Source organism: Pteropus vampyrus, unplaced genomic scaffold (assembly GCF_000151845.1).
Source record: "Pteropus vampyrus isolate Shadow unplaced genomic scaffold, Pvam_2.0 Scaffold200, whole genome shotgun sequence".
Lineage (NCBI taxonomy): Eukaryota > Metazoa > Chordata > Mammalia > Chiroptera > Pteropodidae > Pteropus > Pteropus vampyrus.
The window spans coordinates 449,599-472,128 of NW_011888981.1; the positions used below are offsets into that span (position 1 = coordinate 449,599).

Sequence of the window (22,530 nt, forward strand, 5' to 3'; positions counted from 1 at the left end):
AGGTGAATTTCTAGAAAAAGTAGTTAAGGCAGATACATCGTTCTATTGCTTTCATAAGTTAAAAAATATTTCAAGTAGAAGATAAATGAAGCCTATTCCTACCCGTCTCATTTTCTTATTGCCTCTCCTTGTGGACTTTGATAATGGTTTGCACACTTTACATAGCCCTTCTCTGTAAATTCACAAGCCTACTCATCTGAGAGAGACAAAGATCAACAATTATGTTCTCTTTTCATCAATTAGATTCAGGAACTCTCAAGATTTTTTGGCGGGGAGGGCAGGAAGCGGGACTTGTTTATGCCATCTGAGTATCTAATGAGTGGGAAAATTCCAAAGCTTTGCTCACTTTACATGGCTAAATCTGTCAGGCCTCCTTGCAGCCCACCAGTTATTGGTAGCCGGTACAGGGCCATAAAACCGGAGATAACATTGATCAAGACAGAACCAAAGGAGATAGCTTATCTTTTTTACTGTGTTTTCATATGTCATTATGTTACCACAGTTGTTTTTCAAATGTGACCATAACTAGCCAGAAAACCATTCAAATACATCACCAAATTGTCAACATAATTGCAGCCTGGGAAGAGAAGTACTGTAAAGATGAAAATTTCCCAAATGAAGCTAGAGGGGAAACTCCATTAAGATAGACAATAAGAAAAAAATTTGAGGATACAAAAATTCCCTAATCTGGAAGTGGGAGTTTCCATGGGGTATGAATGTGTATTTAAGTAAGTCTCATTAAGTCATGGAAAAATATCTCCTACAATTGGAGTTTTCAAATTCTTTCAGGCACTACACATTTAGTTTTCCTTTTCTCTTTTGTATATATATTTCTCATAACAACACCTACATCCTTGTAATTTCTAAAGTACTTATCTCAAGGCAGTTTCTTTATTTTAAAATGAATGGTGTGAAATGTTCCCAAGATTTCTATTATTTTATGGTCAGATAGAGAAGCAATCATGTATTTACTTTAGACCTATTTATTAACTTTGTATGCTTTTTCCAAGGAATTTTGGCAGTTGGACTTATTTTTCTTCCTTTACCAATCTCATATTTAATAGGAAAAGACAGTAGTATGATTCTGAGATTATTATTAAAAGACCACAAAAGACAAATTAAAAAAACTTTTTTATATAGAGTGCGATATCTTTTTTCCAGGAATTCAGCTCAGAAGAGCTCACAAAATGATTGCCTTCCAAGAATAATCTGGAACTTTTATATTTGTCTTCTGTTTTATTCCTGTATTTTTTTCATTTTTCATAGAGAATATTCTTTGGTAACCTTTAACTGGAAATAACATGCTATATTTACAAATATACATGCATATTTTAACAGCTCTATTCAACTGGGAGGGGCGTCAGGTAGTCGGAATTTGGTATCTTAACCCAACATTCTGAGAAACAGCTGACGACCAGGGAGGAAGGGTCCTTGCAATAGGGACAAAAGTTTATTCATGGTTTATAATGTCAGCACCTAGCACAGTACCTGGCCCACAGTAATGTTTAATAAATGAACGGAGAGGAAAAAAAAGACATCTGAGCACCTAAAGATAGGGCACGCTTTCTGACAAAGAAGAGTCTCCACTCAATATTGTCCCTAACAGGCTGAATCTCTAACTTCCTAAACTGGAGGATGGGACAGTAACTCCCTTAGGCTCCTTGTCCCTTGCACATAGTAGGTACTCAGTAAATGAGCTCCACTGGAGCAGTAAGTTAGATCAGAAAGCCGTTTGAGCCTGAGACACCAATAATAAAAACTCAATGACAATCCCCAAACGCAAGCAGTCCAAAATGAGATACTCAGTTGCCTAAAATAGGTTAAAGTATGAACTGTATCTCTGGCTTAAGAAGACATGAAAGTACAAAGCATTTTAGGTCTCCCTTCAAATTTCTTAACATAAAACCTAACCCCCCCAAATTTCAGTTATCTGGAGAATTCACTTCTGTGACTACCTCATTCCTTGATGGTGCAAAATAAAGCGTTATTAAAATAGTCCTGAAAATATCTGGGCACTCACTCAGTTCAGCAACTTGTACTGGATGAAGGATGGGTACTTTTGCTGAATGCTCAGCAAATTTACCTCATGGTGAAGCAAAGACTGGCAACAATCACAAGGAGAAGAGACCAGGGTCAGGACCAGAATGCACAAGTATTGATGTCTCAGTGCCTGGCACACTGACGGGGGCTGAGTATAGCCCATTCCTTTTACTCAGCTGAGATGTCAATGCCCAGGTCAGGGTCTAGGGCCTAGATGTGAAATGGGGCTGGGCAGAAGGCAAGTGTGAGGGCAGAGACAGCTGGGAGAGTAGCTCAGTGCTACTCTCAGTGAGAGAGTATCCCTACATTGGGGAAGCAGGAATGGACAGGGAAAGCAGGCCTTCCCAGAGGTCAAACAGCAAGGCCAAAATTCCAGGCAGAGGCTCAGAAAAAGATCCAAGGTCAAAGGCTAGGCCACAGAAGGTCAGAATAACAGTAACTGGGTGTCAGCAATGAGAACAGAGCCAGGAGCAAGAATGGCTTTTGAATCTGAGCCATGATGATCAAGTACTTTCATGTTCATGACCTTATTTCCTACTCTCTCCCTTCTCACGTTGGAGGTTTAAAGAGAAGCAATGCGAAGGACACAGACTTGGAGTCGGAAGATGTAGCTTGAGTTCCTGTTCTCTCATTATCTTGCATGTGGCGCTGGAAGTCTCTGGGTGTCTATAAAATGGGAATACCCATTGTTCCTACCTTATAGTATCACAGTAAGGCTCAACTAAGATCATAAAGAGGGGACTTTTCTATAAATTCTAAGGGTTAGAGGAGTATTTACTTGTTGCTATAATTATTGTGACAACTATGTTGCCTGCTTGGAGCTACAACTGGTCTCGGACGATGGCTGAGTAAATGAATTATGTGCCCTTTTGCAGGCCTCAAACGATCGGCTGATAATGAAATGCTATGACAACTGGTTTGGCATTCTGAACTCTGTCCATTGTAACTTAAGCATCGTTTTCTATCTCCACTGATAACAAGAAAAGCATCTGAGATGTGGGTGGGTGCATGACATCCTTTCATATGGTCTGGTAAGCTTCGGAGCATGTTAGTGACCAGCCACTGGCGCCTTTCACATTTGCTGAGTAGCAGTCTGATACCATTGTTTCGCATTTTGACTGTGTCCATGGTGTCTCGAAGAGAAGAGAAATCTCTTGGTAATCAGCTTATCCAATGTGAGTTGAAACAATGATTCTCTGTGCCTGGCTGACCCCGTTCTTCCTCTCTCTCATGTTGGGGGCCTTGCTGGATCTCTGGGGCTGAGGGCAAACTCATCACAGTGTCCTTTATTCTATTTTGGTAGCTTTACGAGTAGTTCTGCCATTCTCAAGTTAAAAGAGGATACACAAGACCCATCTCTAAAGCTATCTTTGGTCAACAAATCTTAGTTTGAATGTCAGTAATCTAAAATTTACATCAACGAGAAGAGATAGTTCAACTGGTACTTCTTTAGCAATACTGGGAGCATTTCACTCGGATACTAATGTTCTCAGGATCTGTGTCACAGGACTGTGGGGTGCCCCTACTGAATTCATCTGGCATAAAATCTCCATGGAACCTTTTTAATGCTTGGTCCCAAGAAAGCATCAGAGAGTCGTAGCCTTGAAAATATCTGGGCTTGCTGATCCCTCTCAATACCCAAGGCTGTAGCCCATCCCAGACTGACAGCTTATTATGTTTGAACATTTTTTTAAGCTTCACTAAGAAAATAGAGACTCACTGAATTGTTTTATAAAGAGAACTGATATGCAGGGCCATAGCTTTCTAATTAAGGTAAAAAAGAACACCATTTCACGTCTTCCAGCTGATGTCCAACCTACGGGTGGCCCAACCACCTGGCAATGCACAGGCATGGGCAAACAGTAGGTACCGAATATATGCGCAGGCATTAAATATGCCCTGTTTGATTCCAAAGCAGATCCAAGGCGGCCTCAAATCATGTCATTCACGCATACTTTTTAAAGTGAGGAAATGAGGACCAAGGCAAATTTTAAGTAGAAAAGACTATGCTGCTGCTAGGGAAGAGGTCAGCATGCAGGGTTCACGCCTGAGGTTCTGTCTGGTTGGGGAGGTGCATTACAGACTCAATTCTCAGTTTACTCCAATAGCCGAAGTGGAAAATCAAACCCAGAGCACTGTATGACCCTCAGGGTCCCCAAGGACTAGCACTTGTGGGCCTTAGAATTTTCTTGGGGACTCTTAGTCCTAATGTGTGATGGTCCTGCAAAATAAGAGCTAGAGGCTCGAACTGAGTCTTATTTTCAGTAGGCAGTTCCCATTAAATTCTGTGGTCTCCAGTGGTCTGGACACCTGAATCGGGCTCCGTTTCAAACGAGCATGACAAATCAATTCATCCTCTCAGAGGTAAAGGTAAAATTCCCTTGATGTATAACTAGGCATCCTGTAGATATAGATGGTTAAGCAAAAATCAGACCAAACTGCTAATTCAACTCAAATGCAAAACTGTGTAAAATAGAATGCATCACCAAATGCACTGACAAGTTTCACCGAAGTGCTAAATGTTCATTATCGCTCATCTCTTATCGAACGATGGTATGACCCCTGGACAAAGATCTGGCACTACTGAGTCTCCTGGTAACGAATTTCCCAGTCCACATGCTGACAGATACAGTGAGCATCTGGGAATCTCAAACTGAGAGGGTGACGTGTGGGTCTAATCTAGGTGCCTGACACTTCAGCAGTCACCTGTGTTAAGGGATCTATAAATGGGCAAGGGACATTCTTTACTAGATACTTTTATCCCTTCAGTCTGTAATGTTATTTTACATTAATATTGTAGTAGAAATTTTATACGCTTGTGTGACATTTTATCTTCAACGATCAGATGGACACAGCACAAAGTATGCTTCTAAGAGGGCCTTTAAAAACAATTCACTGGGTTACTATCTCTAATGCTAACTTGTCATGTATCAAATGTGAAATCACTTTGTTTTTATAAGACAAATTTAAGTCTATACAATGAAATAGTTTAAAATGGCATAATCAGAAGTGGAGTTATATAAGTAAAATATCAGAAATTAATTATACTGGAATCACCATTTCTTTTAAAGGATTATTTCCACAGGGAAATTACTTAAGTCTAATTTATTTGAAAATGTTTGAATGGAGTACCTGTAGTTTCACAAAAATGTTGTACCATAATATATAACCATTTAAATACATGTCTCCAACCCCTAGAAATCATAAAAATACTATGAGTGAACTGATTTTAAAAGCAGTACTTTGCGAGGCTATATGCTTGTGCTAAAATGCTGTTCACGTTAAAATTCTACTTGAAACTTCTCTTCAGAGTTGCTCTCAGAGCAAATTACTATGTCACAGAAGACAAAGTGCCTTTATTTTACTGTCACTTTTTGCTTCCTCTGAACAATTGAACCCAGATAGATCACTCACCTTTTTCACCAGACTTAAGACGAGAACGACTCTGACTATTTCCTAGAGTCTGATAAACCTTTAAGAGTCAGAAGTTTACAAAGCTAAAAATATACAAAAGGATGTACTGTAAGCTCTAACATCAGTTTCGACAGAGAGGTACCAAAACTATTCTGAATGATTATATCTCTGCAGTAACTGTAGTTTCCCCAGATAACTATTTTGAAAGGAAGAACACTCACTTGGATATGTAAATCTTGGTGTGTTTAAAAATAATGTCGTTATGTTTAAAAATAATTTCATTACTTTATAGTTGGACCTTGTATGGTAGAAATAAACAAGCTTCATATGGAAAGTGCTGTCATGTGCTTTAGATACAGGTATGTTGAGACCAATCCATCCCTTAGAACTGAGGCAAACAGCGGAAGGAGATGAAGAGAATTTTAAAATAAGAAGGTCTAATACAGACACAGTTAGGTAAAGCAGAGCATCTCTTAAAAGCTAGACAATGTGATTACTGGTTAAAATATTCAATTCTATGAGGAGTTAATAGGAAACCAATTCTGCTGCTTTTGGTCAATGGTCGTACCAGAAAAAGATGAGATCTTTCTTTTTAAAGTCTGCAAGGCTTTTCTGAAGGCCATGTCTCCTAATAACCTTCATTAACTTCTGTTTGGTTGCCTAAGAGTTGTCTCATCCAAAAAAAGTTTAACACAGTCTCAGTAGAAATTGTGTTTATTTAAGTTTGTTGGAAAAACATTCCTATCATTTCAAGAATGACTAAATATTTTTCATTCACATAGTTAGCATTCCAGACTATGTTTTCCTGCCTCTGTTGATTAGATGAAAATTAGCAGGCCCGAGTCTGAACTATTAGCTTCAACTATTATCTTAGGAGAAAAATTATGAGACTCCCAGCAATAATGCCCTTTTAAGTATGGGAAGTAGTGAGCAGGACAAATAAAGAGGAACCTGTCTTCTTGCATGCCACTTCAACAGAAAAATACTTAGCAGCCAGGGCTGCTGAATGCTGTACAAAGGTAGACATTTTTCTAATTACGTGTTTCAGAAACAGCTCTGAACGATGACTTTCTAGTGTTACGTGGGATATCTAAAGACATTTTAAATTACCAGAGAAAAAACAAAACACTATGAAATTTATTTATGAAAATTTCTGATGCTTGGGTTAAAGACCTAGGTTAACACACGGTCATCTGCTATGCATCTGCTACTCCACATATAACCTTATTTGGACAAGCAAAAACACAGACTGTGTTATATTTTAACTTCCATTTATGGAACTAGTTTCCAGGACACTTAGAGTTAAAGGATGAAACAACATGCCTAAGAGTCTTTGAGATATTACGAATATTTTATTACTTTTGGCCTACTAATAATAGCATAGTATATGGCACTGAAGCAATACCACCCATAAACTGAGTTCTGATCCCTGCTATGTACCAGAATGTTAATATCATGTGACCCTGTGGCATCTTTGACTTCATTGCCTCTCGGGTCAGCCAAACTATGTTTGACTCCTTGCCACAGAAGCAGTAGCTTAATCATTTGAGATACTGTCCAGTTAGGAAGTATTATGGGCAGGGCTGGAAACATTTTTTTTCTTTTTTTTTAAGGAATTCCCACCCAGATATGTGCCTGGTACAGACTTTTCTGGCAGCCCAATAGAAATGTCATTTGAAGGGAGGCTTGATTCAAACTATATTATCAGTATTTGTGGAAAAGAATATAATGCTCCTATGAAATTATGGTTGATGAGAAAGAGGAGAGTAAATCTGACAGACCATGGACTTCCTGCCCTATAGAAGATGGCATGCAATCTGTTGGGTGAGCTGACATTGAAGTGGCTTACTAAATCCATGTAGGTCAAGAAATGACTAACACCCTCTCTTCAACACTGTCTTGAGTAGGACCAGAATTCCCCAGGTAAGGGATCCAAGAAAGCGAGGTGGCAGGAAGAAGGATAGCTGACTGTCTGGTTCTATCACATTCCATCCTAAATCCAGAGACTTAGAAATAATCCACACACAGGAAATCTTTTAGTCCTCCACTTCAAGAGCTGGTTAAGTGCAGAATTATTAGGTCGGCCTGAAAACTCAGCTTAGTTTCAGATAACAATTCAGTAAATAACAGATTTGAAGTTTATTATAGAAAAAATTTTTTTAAAATACGAAAGGATATAGACTAATATGATGGACCTTCATATACCTATTACCCGGCTTTGACAATCTACAAATAACTCTTTGATTTCCTGTCTGAGATGGGGAACATGCTTTGCTTTTGTTTTGGAGAAACAGAAATAGAGAAAAGAAACTACCCATTCACCTAACCACAAGGATGGAAACCCAAATCATAATACTGAATGTTATCTTATAACATATTACCTATATTTTACTGGTTCTTGAAAAGTGATACTCTTGGTACTGGCTCTAAAATCACCAGGGTCATCAAAACCATCAACTCATCCCAGCAAAAGATAACACGAGGTAGGACTGAAGAACACTCTGGTCACAGTGGTCACCTGGCCACAGGCCAAGACAAGACAGCAGATCAAGCTTGACATCGAGACTTCTAAGTGATGATGAAATTCTTCTCTCTTGCATCAGTGTCACACATAGCCAAGCTGGCCTCATACCTGTCCACATCTCTTGCATTTTTCTTACTCAGTCATCATGGGCATGTCACATACATCTTGCAACCAAAAAGTCCCTCTCCAACACCTTATCTTATCTTTCATTATAAAACAGATTTCTTTTTAATGGGAAATGGTACTCTGTCTTTAGGGTCTCTCTGACATTAAGAATCAGCTTAGGGAGCACTTATACCTGATGTCATTAGAAAAAAAAAAGGATCAAATTACTCTCAATACCTAATTGTGATGTTAAAATAAACACTGATGCCTGTATAAGTAGCTACAAATACAATGTAGTGGCACCCGTACACTAACGAGGCACATCTTAAGAGCAGTGCATTAAATATGACAGTGAGCACTGGCCTTTGGAGGGTCTGGGGAAGCTCTGGCCTTCAGAGGATGAACGAAGAGAGAATAAACCACACTTTACAAACTAGTCTTGGAAGGCCCCTGTGGCTGCCCCTGGAAGGAGGCTGAGAGCCGGGTGTTCATCTGGAGGGTGAGCAGTCGATCTGCAGCTAATTGGTCCAACTTGCCTCTAGGTAGCTGGGCCCACTGTGTGCCCAACACTCCTTATATAAAACTCTACTTTCTGTTCTCGAAGTGCATTTTCAAACATAAGCTTTCTGTCATTATTATTATTATTTTTTTCAACTGATCAGAGGTCCAACTGGCCATCAGCATTTGAGGCCCTGGTTAAGAAACCCTACATCAGGGTCTGCTGCCCGACTTGGCCAAGGAAGAGATTTGTAAGGGGAGTCTGGCTGTGATTTCCTACTCTAGTCTCTACCTAACACACTCGCTCATCATTTATTCATTAACAATTTTTGAGCACCTACTTATATGTCAGGTGCTGTTTTAGAGATTCAAAAGAATATGGTAAATTCCTAGCTCAAGGGGATATGCAGCATCTTTGAGGCTACAGGCCAACAGGGGGTGCACTACACCATGCAAACCTTGCCCCTGCACTCTAGGGACACACTGTTCTCCCACTCTCGTGGGGCAAGTTACATGACCTCTGAACTTTGGGTTCTGTGATGGTAACCGGGATACAGTACCTGCGCAAAAAGGGAGGCTGTAAGGATCAAATGAGCTGTTTGATGCTCTTACAGCAGTTAGGCCTGGTTCATGTCAGTATGCAAGAAATGTCCTTAAAGGCTCTAAATAAGATAATGCAAATGGTGCTAGATGCTGAGGAAGACCTAATTCTGCTGCCCTCCTTTTTGGTTTCTAGTTTTTAAGGAGAAAAGGACATAGCTTCCATCTGTCTGCTATTTCATTCATTTCCATCTTAGCTCTTTACAAGGGCCAGAAAATAAAACTAACGTGATTGATGAACATGTAGAGAAAAGCCAACAGAGCAAAATATAAGAATACAATCAGTTAAAGACTTACAGACCGGGATGGCTTATCTGTGTACCGGAATTGGGTGTTGACAATAACTTGGTAAGACTTAATCATGAGAGTACTTAAGTGCCAACTTAAAAAGCACTTAGGTACTTGTGAATCAAGTTAGCTGTCAAGTAACAGCCTACTCTTCAAGGGCCCCCAGGTTCACGTCCCTGGTCCTCCAGGAGTAACCAAGCACATTATTTTGTCACTTGGAAGGTATGTATGTTTAATAACAAAAGCCACAACAAAGTTCTTCTTCCCTGTAGGTCCTAACATACCGTATTTGGTGATGCAGTAATTTATTTAGAAAAAAAATCTAAAACCACAATCCTTGTGTGGGGTCCTTTCATATAATTTCGGGCTGACTATGCGCCTTGAGACTGTAGCCAATAGGGTGAGGGCCAAAATTTGTTATGCAATTGTGCACAGAGGAATTTATTGTGTGTATAAACTGCATAAATACCAGTGTTTCTGTTTTTCTCTAAATAATTCTGGCTGATTACTTATTACACATTAACACCTTGCTTTCTTCTTATTTCATCTAATCCTTTTGCTAGTCTGAAATCACTTGAAATGCTATCTATATATGCTATTGAAAAGCTACTGAGAAAAATATTTTCAAATAGTTGCATACACTATCTTGGATCCTATTAACTAAGCAAAATGATTATTCACTTTATAAGTTTCTTGCTTTAAGCTTCTTATGATATTAATGATTTTTAGTATCATGATCTGAGCTGTGCAGTTTTTTGATTCCACACCAAAAGGATCTTTCCATCTTTCTATTAGGTCTTAAAATGAGAGGGTTATTGAAAAGCAAACAATCTTATTTGAAACTCACTGCTTAACTAAGTTAAAAACAAAAACAAGAAACACAAGATCAATTAGTTCTCTGAGAACTACACAATGGGATCTTCTGAAAGTCTCAATGAAAAGAGATAAGGGCCAGAACACAAAGGAGACAGAAAGGAACTGGGACCAGTAGAACATTAGGGCTTGAAATAAAGATGCTGAGTTCTGGCGAGGTAGAGGATGTGGCCTGGACTTGAGGCTTCAGAAGCAAATCCAGAATGAATCCCAAAGGCATCCTTCCCCTGAGGTCCCCAAAGTAGGAGGAGTGGGCAGGTGGGGGAGCACATCAAAAACACCTGGAGTAGCTGTCAAACCGCAAATGGTTTCCTCCCGTCACCCCACTCCCGTCTTTCCCAGCACTAGGCCAAAAACCAGAGATGAAGAGAGATTAATAAGGAAACTAGAAATAGGGGTATGAGTAAGCTGAGATGGCATTCGGGAGCAGGTTTAGCAGACGAAAACATAGCTAAATCCACCAGACTTTGCTTTATCCTGGCTCAGCCACATAATGGCAATTGACCTTGGAGGAAATGATCTAAATCTCTCTAAACTTTAATTTCTCTATCCCTAACACAGACTAATTAGGCTGTCGGGACAGGGTTGTTGTGAGGATTAAATGAAATCAGGTACAAGTATAAAGAAAGCACTTACCCCGCGGTACCCAAATATGAATATTCCTTGTCTCCTGGTTTAATTTAAAATGGCCTAAATATCTGAAGTTAACTCAGAGCTGTCCCTTATTTATCTTCCTGTCCAGTGCTACATTTGGATTATGGGAAGTACTTAATAAGTATTTTTATTTTTTGGAATTAATAGCTAACCCAAACTGTCAAACAGTGGAAGATGAGATACAACTCCATGAGTATGTTGCAGACACCAAACTGTAAGTGATCAAACTAGAGTTCACTTCCTACCCAAACATCTACATGATGTCAGAATAAATCAGTTTCACACATATATTTCTATTCGCCAACTGCTTGCTTCCCTTCTCTACTCACTATGATAAATATGCTAATGAATGCAAAAGACGAGTACAAAAGGATTTGCCTTCCCTCCATTTACTTTCAGAGAAAGGGCCCTATTTTTTTTAACAAGTGTTTTCAGTCTTTCCATTTATGATCCGAGATGTGTGAAGTTAAAGGGTTAGTGCTTACTGGATCACATATTTCTGCTCTTAATTTTTCTTACATTATCAAGCACATATATGTACTTAAATATTCCAAGCTGACAACCTGAATAAGGGTAGACAGTTCTACCTCTATCTGCTTCAGCAAGGCAGCCTTTCCTGTAAAGCTCTGTGCCCTGCCACACATATTTCTGTGCATTACTTTTTCCAGGACTAAAATGCTGCCTTTAGGGGATGGGAGGAGTGTACATGTGAGGGGGTGGGTGATTTCCACAGAATTGGTCATCTGGAAGCTATAAAGTTTTGGAGTGTGGCAGCTGTGTTCTGTGTAGAGTTATGGTAAGGGAACTGGAGTCCTCCAGCTTACATTTTTATATGATTTTTAAGGTCTTTAATAATGCTAACCCCTCAGAGGTTAACCAAGCTTGTCAGGCACACTCCAAAGTCTGAGTTTATGAAAATTTAGGTAGAAGCAAAAGACTTTTCTTGATATAAGACTTAGTCTATTTAACTGAATTTCTGGAAAGAGCTGTCGGTTCCTTAAAAGCCATTTTAAAAAATTCTAGAAGGATCCATCTTCAATAGAGATTAATTTTTGAACCAATTTAGTTCACTATGCAAATGTGCTTCTTAATGACGAATACTCTCTATTGGATCTGTCAGTATAAATATTCGATCTCTTTTCTGTACTAACAGACATGGACAGAGGACTAAGATTAAGTGTGCAAAGAATCTTCCCAGGATGGGAGAAATGGACTGAAATAGGGGCTTGGACATTAAGACTAGCTGAGGGTGCCTCAGTCTCCTCTCCATTAAATAGACTGAGGCAGTGAATGTAGGTAACCAAGGCATAAGTAAAAGCCTGAGAGAAAGCCACAGCCATTGTGATATCAGCAGTAGAATGGATCTCAGAGTGAAGACACTAGGCAGTGAAGACTGCCTCTGAAGGTTCCAGGTTTTTTTTCTATCTGCCAGGACTCGGGCTTATGGAAGCATTACAAGTCAAACATGCTATGCTTGAATCATGGGTCTTATTCCCAGCTTTATTCACTGCACTGACCTTCAGATATCAATCAGACTTGAAGTGAATTGAATTAAAATGTATATATTCTTATAAAATATTCAGATAAGCATATCTGCAGTGGTAAAATAAAAACCACACGATTCTCGCTGTAAATGTGCAACATTTCCCCCAAAATTATGAGTTTTGGCTGTATGATAAATTTCTCTGCAACTGGTAACAGCATGAAGCAGACATCATGCCCGAGGAAATAAACAACAAACAAGAATGTACTGGTAGAAGCTTATCCAACACAAAACGTTCTCCAGGGACTCATTAGAATCTACGAGGTTTACCTTCACACACGGGGCAACACTCCCCAGGGACTTTGACGGGGTTCATGCAGCTCTGTCCACAGGCTGTTGCAACGCAGTGGGGTTCTCCGTTGATGCACTGGCAGAATGTACAGTCGTCTTCCCGCCAACGGTCTCCATGGGCGCGGATCTGGCCGTTGGCATAGCAGCCAGCAGGGTTATTAAAAGGATACACTGGATCTAAATGAAAACATGAGTTCAGAGTAAGATCGAGGGCATTCTAAATCTTACCTCTGCCTGCATCTAGAGATACTTTCCCCCAAGTTCTAGTTATCAGCAGTTCTTTTCCAGCTGTGATCAGCCGAAGCTCAGGGTTTCATGAGGTATCTCTAGGGCGACAGGGAAAAGCAGTTATCATACTGAATTTATGTCCACCCATCCTGACACTGCACACAGGACAGGGGATCTGTGGCATAAAAACCAACGTGCAGGTGTTATCACTTTATAAAGCTGCACATGTTCAGGCATACAGCCGTGGGTTGGTAATTAGAAAACTCAGATCCATTTTAGGCTCTGACAACGTCTTCTGAGCTGTCGATTTACATGTTTAGCACACCTCAATTTTGCCACCTGTAAAATGGGAAGAATAATGCCGCCATCTAACTTAGAGTGATACTATTACTTCTAGGGCTAACAGACCTCTACCTTCTGGTGTGTGGAGGTCCAGGTGGACAACAGTGAGGAGTATATAGCAGGCTCTCACTGTGGCTTGTTCATGACAAGGCTGGTTTAGACATACCATAGGTCTCGGCTTATGCCCTGGAGGAAAGACTGTACCCCTACGCTATATTTCTCCCCATGAGCTGAGCAGTCACGCAGCAGCCAAGGTTGCGGGGCAAAAGTAGCCAAGGCTACTGTAAAATAAAATGTTTTCTGAGGCTACCGACCAGGACATAAATGCTGCATACACAGTTCCCAAACATTATTATAATGAGAGCAACTAGATCAATCGCATAAAGTCTGGTCTCAACAAGCAAGTGCTGCTGTGCTGGGAGGGAAGTCCATGCGGTGTTGAGCTGGGTCCTCTTCATTCAACAGGTAAGAGGGTGTTACAAGGAGTTCAGAGGCCAACATTTAAAATCATGCAGTCACCGCTTTTGAAGGGCAGTGAGCCACACACAGATGGAAGTGGCCAAGAGACCTGAGTTAGATGAGACTTTTTAAATTTCTTTATAAAAAAATATTACACCGCATACTTCATTTCTACTTTGAGCCTGGATCTGAATTCCAGGAAGTGAGACATAACCGGATCCAAGCCCAGACAACTCATTATGAGTATTACACAGAGGTTCATATCTATGTTTTTACACCCCTAACTGCAACAAACTGGGGGTAGCTAGGGAACGAATCAATACGGAAGGCTAAGTTTGATGTGGTTTTTAAAAAATCCTAATGACCCTAAAAAGTGAACCCTCTTTCTCCTACATAGGCTAAAATAATTTCTAACAGGGGAAAGGACTTCACTGTCGTGAACACTTGTTCAGTGTTAGGAATGTAGTTTATATACTTCACACATTGTCAGATCTTCCATATACTGTGGAAAATATAGCTCAAATATTGAAAAGGATTTTAGAAAAACAGAAAAAAGTACAGCACATGCCACAGGATTTTTGTGTGCAGAGATAAGGGCAGGATGAACTTCAGGCAGAAGACTGACATGCCTGACTCTAGACCGAAGATCTGTGGCGGGGTCAGGACGAGAAAGTCCACATGACCTTCCGGCAGGGGAAATGGTGTGGTGTGTACAGACCAGAGACACAGTCGGGCAGAGGATGCTTCACTGTAAACTCAGACAAGTGACTACTTTCCTGAACTTTAGTATCCTGATCCCAAAAAGGTGTGGGTTATAGTGAATGAAACTGAGTTATGATTCTGAAATGTTTATTATTTCTGCATACCACACGTGAGAGGGCAGAGCCTGTTGAAGGAACATGGAACTATTATTAATTCTTGGAAAGAAGAGGGGAAGACAGAGAAAACAGGCTCCTGAGAGCCTTCTGCCTAGGGCCACACCTGACACGTGGCTGGACCTTGAGCCGATGTCACCACCATGCCACATGACCCTCTCACACCATTCATTTTCAGAAGGGGAGCAGCAGGGTCCTGACCCCACCGGAAGGGGCATGGGTACCAGAAAGGAGGCAGGGCAAGCTCTCCTCTGAGCTGACTGGCTGAGACTGTCAGGGACAAGGGCTGTCTTGTCCCAGCTGTGCAATCTGAGGAGCACGGGAGGTGGATTTTAATGTCAGGGTGAATGGAATGTCCCCAGGACTTGCTGAGGAGCTGCTAGAACTGCAGGGCAGGAACAGAAAGCACCGTGGGACATCTCACGCTGACCTGTGGAAACTGGTGACCTGCTGTCTACACCAGGGCATAACTTCCCTCGGGGAAGCATTTTCACACGGTCTACCTGGCATTATTGAAGTCCTAAAAGATAGACCAGAAAGTCATTAAAAAAAAAAAGAACTCCTTCAATATTCCTCTATTTTGGGGTGAGATTGAATTAGGTCAATTTTGATATAAAAACTCTTGAGCCATGAATATTCTTCAATTAGCACCTGTCTTACCTTCGCACACCGGGCAGCACTCCCCTTCAGGCACGTAGTACCTCTCGCAGTTCAGCTCCCCGCACTGGGCAGTGAAGCAGATGGAAACGCCCCCTTGGCATCGGCAGAACCGACAGTTGTCCATTCGAAACATATCTCCGTCATTATACTCCACATTGTTGAATACACAGGCTGGCTTTGTTTCTGAAAGGAATTCACACAGACAAGGCATATTCAAAGTCACTTTTGAGTGATGTCCCTTTGTGTTTTTCAAAGAGCCTCCAGAAAATTCTGTCTGATAGCGGGAGTTGATAATTTGATGGGAATTTACTAAACTCGATATAATTTTTTTTTGTGCAATATTCTTATCTTCCTTACCCTGAGGAATCCAAACTCCCCTTAGCAAAGTCTATATTGACTTTCCCCTTCTCCCAATAAAGGGAGCCATTTGACCATGAAACTCACACATCTGACACTTGTTTTAAAGAGATTACATTTGTTTTGTTAAGCCATTCTTTACCCCAAATAAATGATCCTATCTTCACATTAGGCTTTGTTCTGCTTCAAAAATTTATCCAAGCCTTTTAGGAGGTGATAGCTTTCTGTTCCTCTAACATCCTCTCCTAAATTCTTTTTTCTCTCTATGAGGTTTAGTAATTTGTAATTTGAATAGTACTTGGCCTTTAAGTACATTGCTTCATGTAATCCCAATAACAAAGGTCTGACGTAGATATTATCCCAATTTGAGAAGTGAGGAGATCCTAGGTAATTTGCTCAAAGTCACATGTTTTGCAAATGACAGACACAAAAGCAGTAGCTCCTCCATTGAAACCTGGTGATCTTTCCATCGTGCTTCACAGTTATGTTCTGCTAAGAACTCAAAGCCCTGCATTTAGAATTCTCATCATGATACCAATGACTGAAAATGTGTTCCCTGCCCTGAAACACCTTCCTTAAATTCATCCCTTCTCTTTAATTTTGGTTAAAAGAACTCCTGCCAAAGATATCACAAGAAAAAGAAAACTACAGATCAATATCTCTTATGAATATAGATATAAAAATCCTCAAAAAATTAGTAGCAGACTAATTTTTTAACATATAAAAAAGATTATATACCATGACCAAGTGGGATTTACTTCAAGAATGTAAAGTTGGTTTGATATCCAAAAATTAATGTAATATGGCATATGAATAAAGGACAAAAAAACCCACATGATAATCTCAACAGACACAGAAAAATCATTTGACAGAATCCCTTTCATGATAAGAATTCGATTAACTATGAATAAAAGGAAAAATCCTCAACTTGGTAAATGGCATCTATGAAAAATTCACAGCTAACATCTTTAGTAAAAGACTGAATGCTTTCTAAGATGAGGAACAAGACAATGATATCCACTCTCACCACTGTGATTGACCATTGTACTCGACGTTCTAGCCAAGGCAATTAGGCAAGAAATAAAAAGTATCCAGGTTAGAAGCAGTAAAACTATCTCTAGTTGTAGATGACATGATCTTGTATACAAAAAACAAAACAAAAAAATTCTACGGAATCTACTAAAAAAACTATCATAACTCATAAACAAGTTCAATAAAATTTCATGGTATAACTGCAGTACAAATAAGTTGTTGAGTTATGAGAACTCTCATAACTCAACAATAAAAATAACCTGAACTGAAAAATGAGCAAACATCTGAATGGACATTTTTCCAAATAAGACACAGAAATGGCCGATAAACACATGAAAAGATACTTAACATCATTAGCTATTAGGGAATACACATCAAAGCCACATTGAGAAACCACTTCATATGTTTAGATGGCTATAGAAAAATAAGATACAGATAACAAGTGTTGATGAAGAGGTGGAGAAATTGGAACTCTCATACATTGCTGGTGAGGATGTAAAAAGTGCAGCTCCTTTGGAAAACAGTTTGGCAATTCCTCAAAATGTGAAATACAGAAATGCCATATGATTCAGCAATTACACTGCTAGGTATATACCTAAGAGAAACAAAAATATATACCCACATAAAAACTGGTGTACAAATGTTCATAGCAGCATTATTTACAAGACCAAAAAAAAAAAAAAAAGAGAGAGAGAGGGAAAACAAAGAAACAACCTAAAAGGCCATCCCCTGATGCATGGATAAACAAAATGTGGTATACCCAGACTATGAAATATTTCTTGGCCATAGAAAGGAATGAAGTTCTGATACATGCTGCAACATGAATGAACTCTGAAACATTATGCTAAGGGTAAGAAGCCAGCCAGTCACAGGAGACCTATTGCATGATTCTATTTATTTGAAATGCCCATAATAGGCACATTTCAGAGAGAGAAAGTAGATTACTGGTTGCCTAGGGCTGGAGGCTTTGGGAAGAAATGGGGAGTAACTAACGAGTTTCAGAGTTTTGCAGGGAGGGGTTAATGAAAGTGTCCTAAAATTGTGATGATGATTACACAACTGTGAATATATTAAAAACACTGAATTGTATGACTTCACTTAGTAAGTTGCACAGTATATGTTTCAATAAATCTGGTAAAATCAAAATACTCCCAAGCTGAAGGAAGTTCTCTTGATCTAATGCACCCTGATTAATAAAATGGGAAAATGTGGATTAAGATACACACTCTGTGCATGGGCTCCTCTCTCCAACATCATCTCTTAATGTGTCACCTGACTTTCACTGCGTTTTGAGTATATTTACATTTGTATGGTATTGAAGAACAATGACCACATCTGATTTTATAATAATCCTGCAGAGAAGCCAGAACAAGTATTAATATGCATTTTTCTATAAGGAAAATGAGATTTTAAAGAGATTACATGACTTGCCTAAAATCACATAACTAGTGTGAAATGAGCTGCATGTATGTATACGCAGGTATTAAATGTGTATACGCAGGTATTAAATGTGCCTGTTTGAACCTTTTCCCCCCTGCTTGTTGGATGTGATATTTCTTTTTCAGAAAATGTTAAAAAAAAATCACATTGTAGCTCAGAATTCACCTACATACATTTAGCCATACTAATCCGAACTGAAATTGGAAGGATCTGGGCAGTTAGACCACAAGTTCCAAAACACAGAAAATAGAGTGCTTTTACTAATCAAACTAGCACGCTGTGCAGTGAGGCAAAATATGATACCCCCAACAAAATGCTGAGCATCCATTCAAACCAAAGAAAATTTTTTATAAGCCAACCAATATTAATTGCTTAGCTGCATTAATCAACCACGTCTACCATCTGGGTGAAGCCACAAATCTTGGTGCAAGATCTGAAGTCAGGAGGGAAGATTCTAGTTATGAATAAAGCTGCTCCAGGTGCACTGGTTTTTATGGTGACATGTGCAGAAGCTTAAGAGGGAGGAGTTGGGATGGATGAGAGGATTGGGCAGCGGTTTCACCAGCCAACGCGCGAAGAGCAAGAGCGTGAAATTTAGAGGGATGGAGAGTCCCCAAAAACATGGCCTAGAAAACAGAATTCTTTAGGCTAAAAAATCACATAACATAATGAAATTCCTGTTTGAGGTTGAGGGAAATTTATAGAGGCTCTTTAGAAAAGTGCATGATAAAAAGGCTCGTCTTTGAGAAGCAACAACCAATTACTTCTTCACCTGTCGGGGACAGATGTGACTCTCAGAACAGTGTGGGGACTATCGCTACCTCTACACGAGGATAATTTAAATAAACGTGAAAAGGAGAAATACTACAAAGAAATAATTTATTATATAAGTTGTACTTTTCGAAGCGGTATGCATAAAAGTGTACTTTTAGTTTTGTTTTGTTTTTTTTTTTTGTCTGCTCTAAAATTTTATGTTTCTAAGTTCTGGAATCTTCTCTTTGCTCTGTAATGTATTCCAGAACTCCTGAAAAAAAAGCCTGATAGCATAGACTGTTAATAACCTCTCCTTCCTGCCAAATTACACTGATTGGCAGATGGTGATAGGTACATAATTTCAACAAAGGAAAAAACTAAAATGTAGAACCTCACATCAGATGTAAAGAAATCTAAACAGATACAGTTCTGTTGCTTTTTCTCTTCAATCCCCCAGCAGAAAATGGCTAATATCTTGCCTCTGGTCTCATTTCACTGGAGAGGTGAGTTGAGCAGGAAGCCAAGTGGGTAGACATCGGAAGCCAAGAGAGAGAGAGAACTATATGACAGAAGGAAAACGTCTGAAAATTTCTCCATAAATCAACTGCAAATTGATATAATCACAAAGACAGAGTACTTGGATAAAAATCTTTTCTATGGGGGACAGGGAGAGTGTGTGTACTATAGTATACCAAGCAGATACTACTTCAGGATAAGGGGAAGGAGACAATATTTCTAAAGAACTGCAAAAGAGTATATTACTCTTAAGTAAAATTAGCTTGATAAGGCTCCAGGAATAGGAAGGGTGCTCAATAAATGCATAAGTGGAACAGTGCTTTCAAAGTACCTCATTCTCTCCATTAGTACAGAAATAGACAGCGAGTCCCTAGAAACACTACTGAGCATTATTGCTTTGCAGACAATGGATTCTCAATAGATATCTTTGTACTAATTTTCTTATTAACTTACTTCAGGTCTGAGTTTTCCAGGCCAAACTTTTACATGAAGATCAAGCCGACTTTGGCTAAGACTCTCCTGTGACTGATTCATTTTACAAGTTAGTGTCTGATGCTAGAAGAGTCAATTATCGACTATCAAATGTTCTATTTTATTTAGATTTTTGTGCATCTACATTGGACAGCTTATGATATTAAGCAACCAAATGATCATTTTTACATTCTATGTCTGAGATTTCAAACCCTAAGACCTCCAGGAATGACAGAGGTGGGCCAGTGTAAGGCATTAGGGTGTAATGGGACAAAATAGAGGACCCAGGCATCTAAAAGTAAAGGCTGTTACTCAGCTCCAGCTGACTGATGATAATGCTTTTGTTGGTGGGCTGGAGCAGACACAGAACTGTTTTTTGAAGGAGATCTGGGATTGTTCCATCACTGCTGTGAGGATCATACTTCTAGGTGATGATTTTGATGACTTCTAAGTTTATGTACCAGGAGCTCGGCCATACCATTTGTTCCTTTAGAATCTAAACAGGATTCTCGTTCAACGAACACCTCGTAAGACCTGCCTTCAGCCCTTGTCAGGGAATGCAGTCAAAAACTGTCACAATCTTGCTTACAACTCTACCACCTCTCTAAAACCAAACCAAAGCAAAGCACATAGAGAAGTAATATTTATGGAGAATGTTCTCTCCATCTATTCATCCAGCTGAGTATTTAAAAAACTCAAGAGTTCTTGAATCCTCTGTGAACATTTTTAAATCTTGTTTTAACATGTACCTTTAAAAATATAACATAAGCACACAGATCATCCTCATGGCAGCTTAGAAACTGAGTGCTGCCATGCAGTCTCTGTGTCTGCACACAGGATTAGTTATGTTAACGCTGTCCTCCAAACTGGGCTTTCTACATCTGTTCCTACACATTGGGATGTTTTCAAAATTAAGAGAGAGTGCTCGAGGCATCTAGGTTCTAGCTCTGTCGTCAAACTGACCTCTGAAAACTGCTTTCACCGAGTTGCATTTTAATATTTTGCTTTGCTTTTTTATTGAGAAGAATAGCCACAGGAAACCAGTTTCTGCATTGGCGGAATTAGAGAAACTGAAGACATTACCTATTGCATGATCCAGAGCACTTAGGTTTCCATATGAGAAGACTGTCCCCCTGTCCAGTGGGCTTCTTTCCTTCCAAAATAAGAATTGTGGATCTGACTCTTGCTTCCTTTTCTCCTTCATGGCCAGGAAGCTGGGAGTCTGCTTTGATGATTGCCTCCAGCGATTACACAGATACTTATGGCCTGCACATCTGTGGGCACTTTCTTTTTGCTTTTTACTTTCAAATTCTAAGTATAACTTTATGGTACTGATTCTCTTTCCCACTGATACTTTACCACTATGTTACTGTATCTGTTATTACTGTAAAATTGCCTCAAATCCTTTGTAGATAAGCAAGGCTTTATATAGATATATAGATATATAGATATACACACACACATATATATGTATACACACACACACACACACACACACATACAATCAACCTCTGCTTTTTCAGGTGATGATAATATATGAGGGTGGGAAGGTATGTGCACATGTGCATGCATGTATGCATATGTCAAAAGAACTAAAATACAGACTTTGAGACTTTGTAGGATTATGAATTTTCATTGTATTATAGTTTCTAGTCTCATCTACAACTGAATGACTAATATAGTAAAAGAGACACTATAGCAGGACAAGAAATAAAGCAAAGATCACCCAACGAGTTTATGGTAGCAAAAAAGGGCCACCACCAGAAACACGGACTGTGGTTTGTTGTCTCAACAATTTCTCACAGTAGATGGCAAGTCCTGTTCCTGAAGTCAGATCTCTAAAAAGTGAGGCTCTGAGCAGGGGCAGGCCCTGAAGGTTAATCCAATGCCACCGAGGTGGGGGTGCCGTTATTAGCTGTCCAAGTCACATCATGTTAGCGTGAGATACAGAGTTAACATCCTGATAAGGCATGATACTTGGGTTTCTACTGGAAAGAAAAAAAGGAAGGATCGATCTGCTCTTCATTACCCAGAGGACAAACAGCAAATTACATTGCTAGAGGTGGTATTTCTACAAAGGATGTGAGCTTAAAGTGTAGGGCAGTAAAAGGTGGAGGATCCCCACAAAGTAACCTTCTGTGGGCTGGTATTAAACTGCCGCCTCTAAAGGGAACTAAGATAGTATGAATCAGATGACTCACTTGCTCACTCAACAAAATCTGGATGCCCTCTGTAAGGCAGACTACATGCTAACATCCACAGACACAAGGATAGACTCCCAGTCCTCTGGCAGTTCAGATTCTAGGATGAGACAGACATGAGGGTACTTGCAGAGTGGTCAGTACTGGAAGAAATAACATCTGAGATGCTGGAAGCCCAGAGTAAGGAACGATATTTCTGTCTCAAATGGTACAAGTTAAATAATCACACAACATCACCTACAATCAATTAAGCTGCAGTGGTGCCAATAGAAAAAGGGTCTGCTTGGCCATTTCCTTATGCTTAACAGACACTACTACTGCCTGGACCACAATATGGGTGGCGGAAAGCACTGAGATTTATTTATG

At 39.6% G+C, this 22,530-nt stretch overlaps 1 protein-coding gene across 4 annotated transcripts in view; it reads right to left on the reverse strand.

Annotated features, from left to right (window-relative positions):
- CRIM1 (cysteine rich transmembrane BMP regulator 1) overlaps positions 1-22,530 on the reverse strand; it is a 180,217-nt gene that overhangs the window by 51,525 nt on the left and 106,162 nt on the right. For all 4 annotated transcript variants that reach the window (XM_023537797.1, XM_011372095.2, XM_011372094.1 and 1 more), the window contains 2 exons: positions 15,395-15,577; positions 12,810-13,007 (listed from right to left, as the gene is read on the reverse strand). In XM_023537797.1, coding sequence (XP_023393565.1) covers positions 12,810-13,007; positions 15,395-15,577 — 381 coding nt within the window. The remainder of the gene's footprint in view (positions 1-12,809; positions 13,008-15,394; positions 15,578-22,530) is intronic.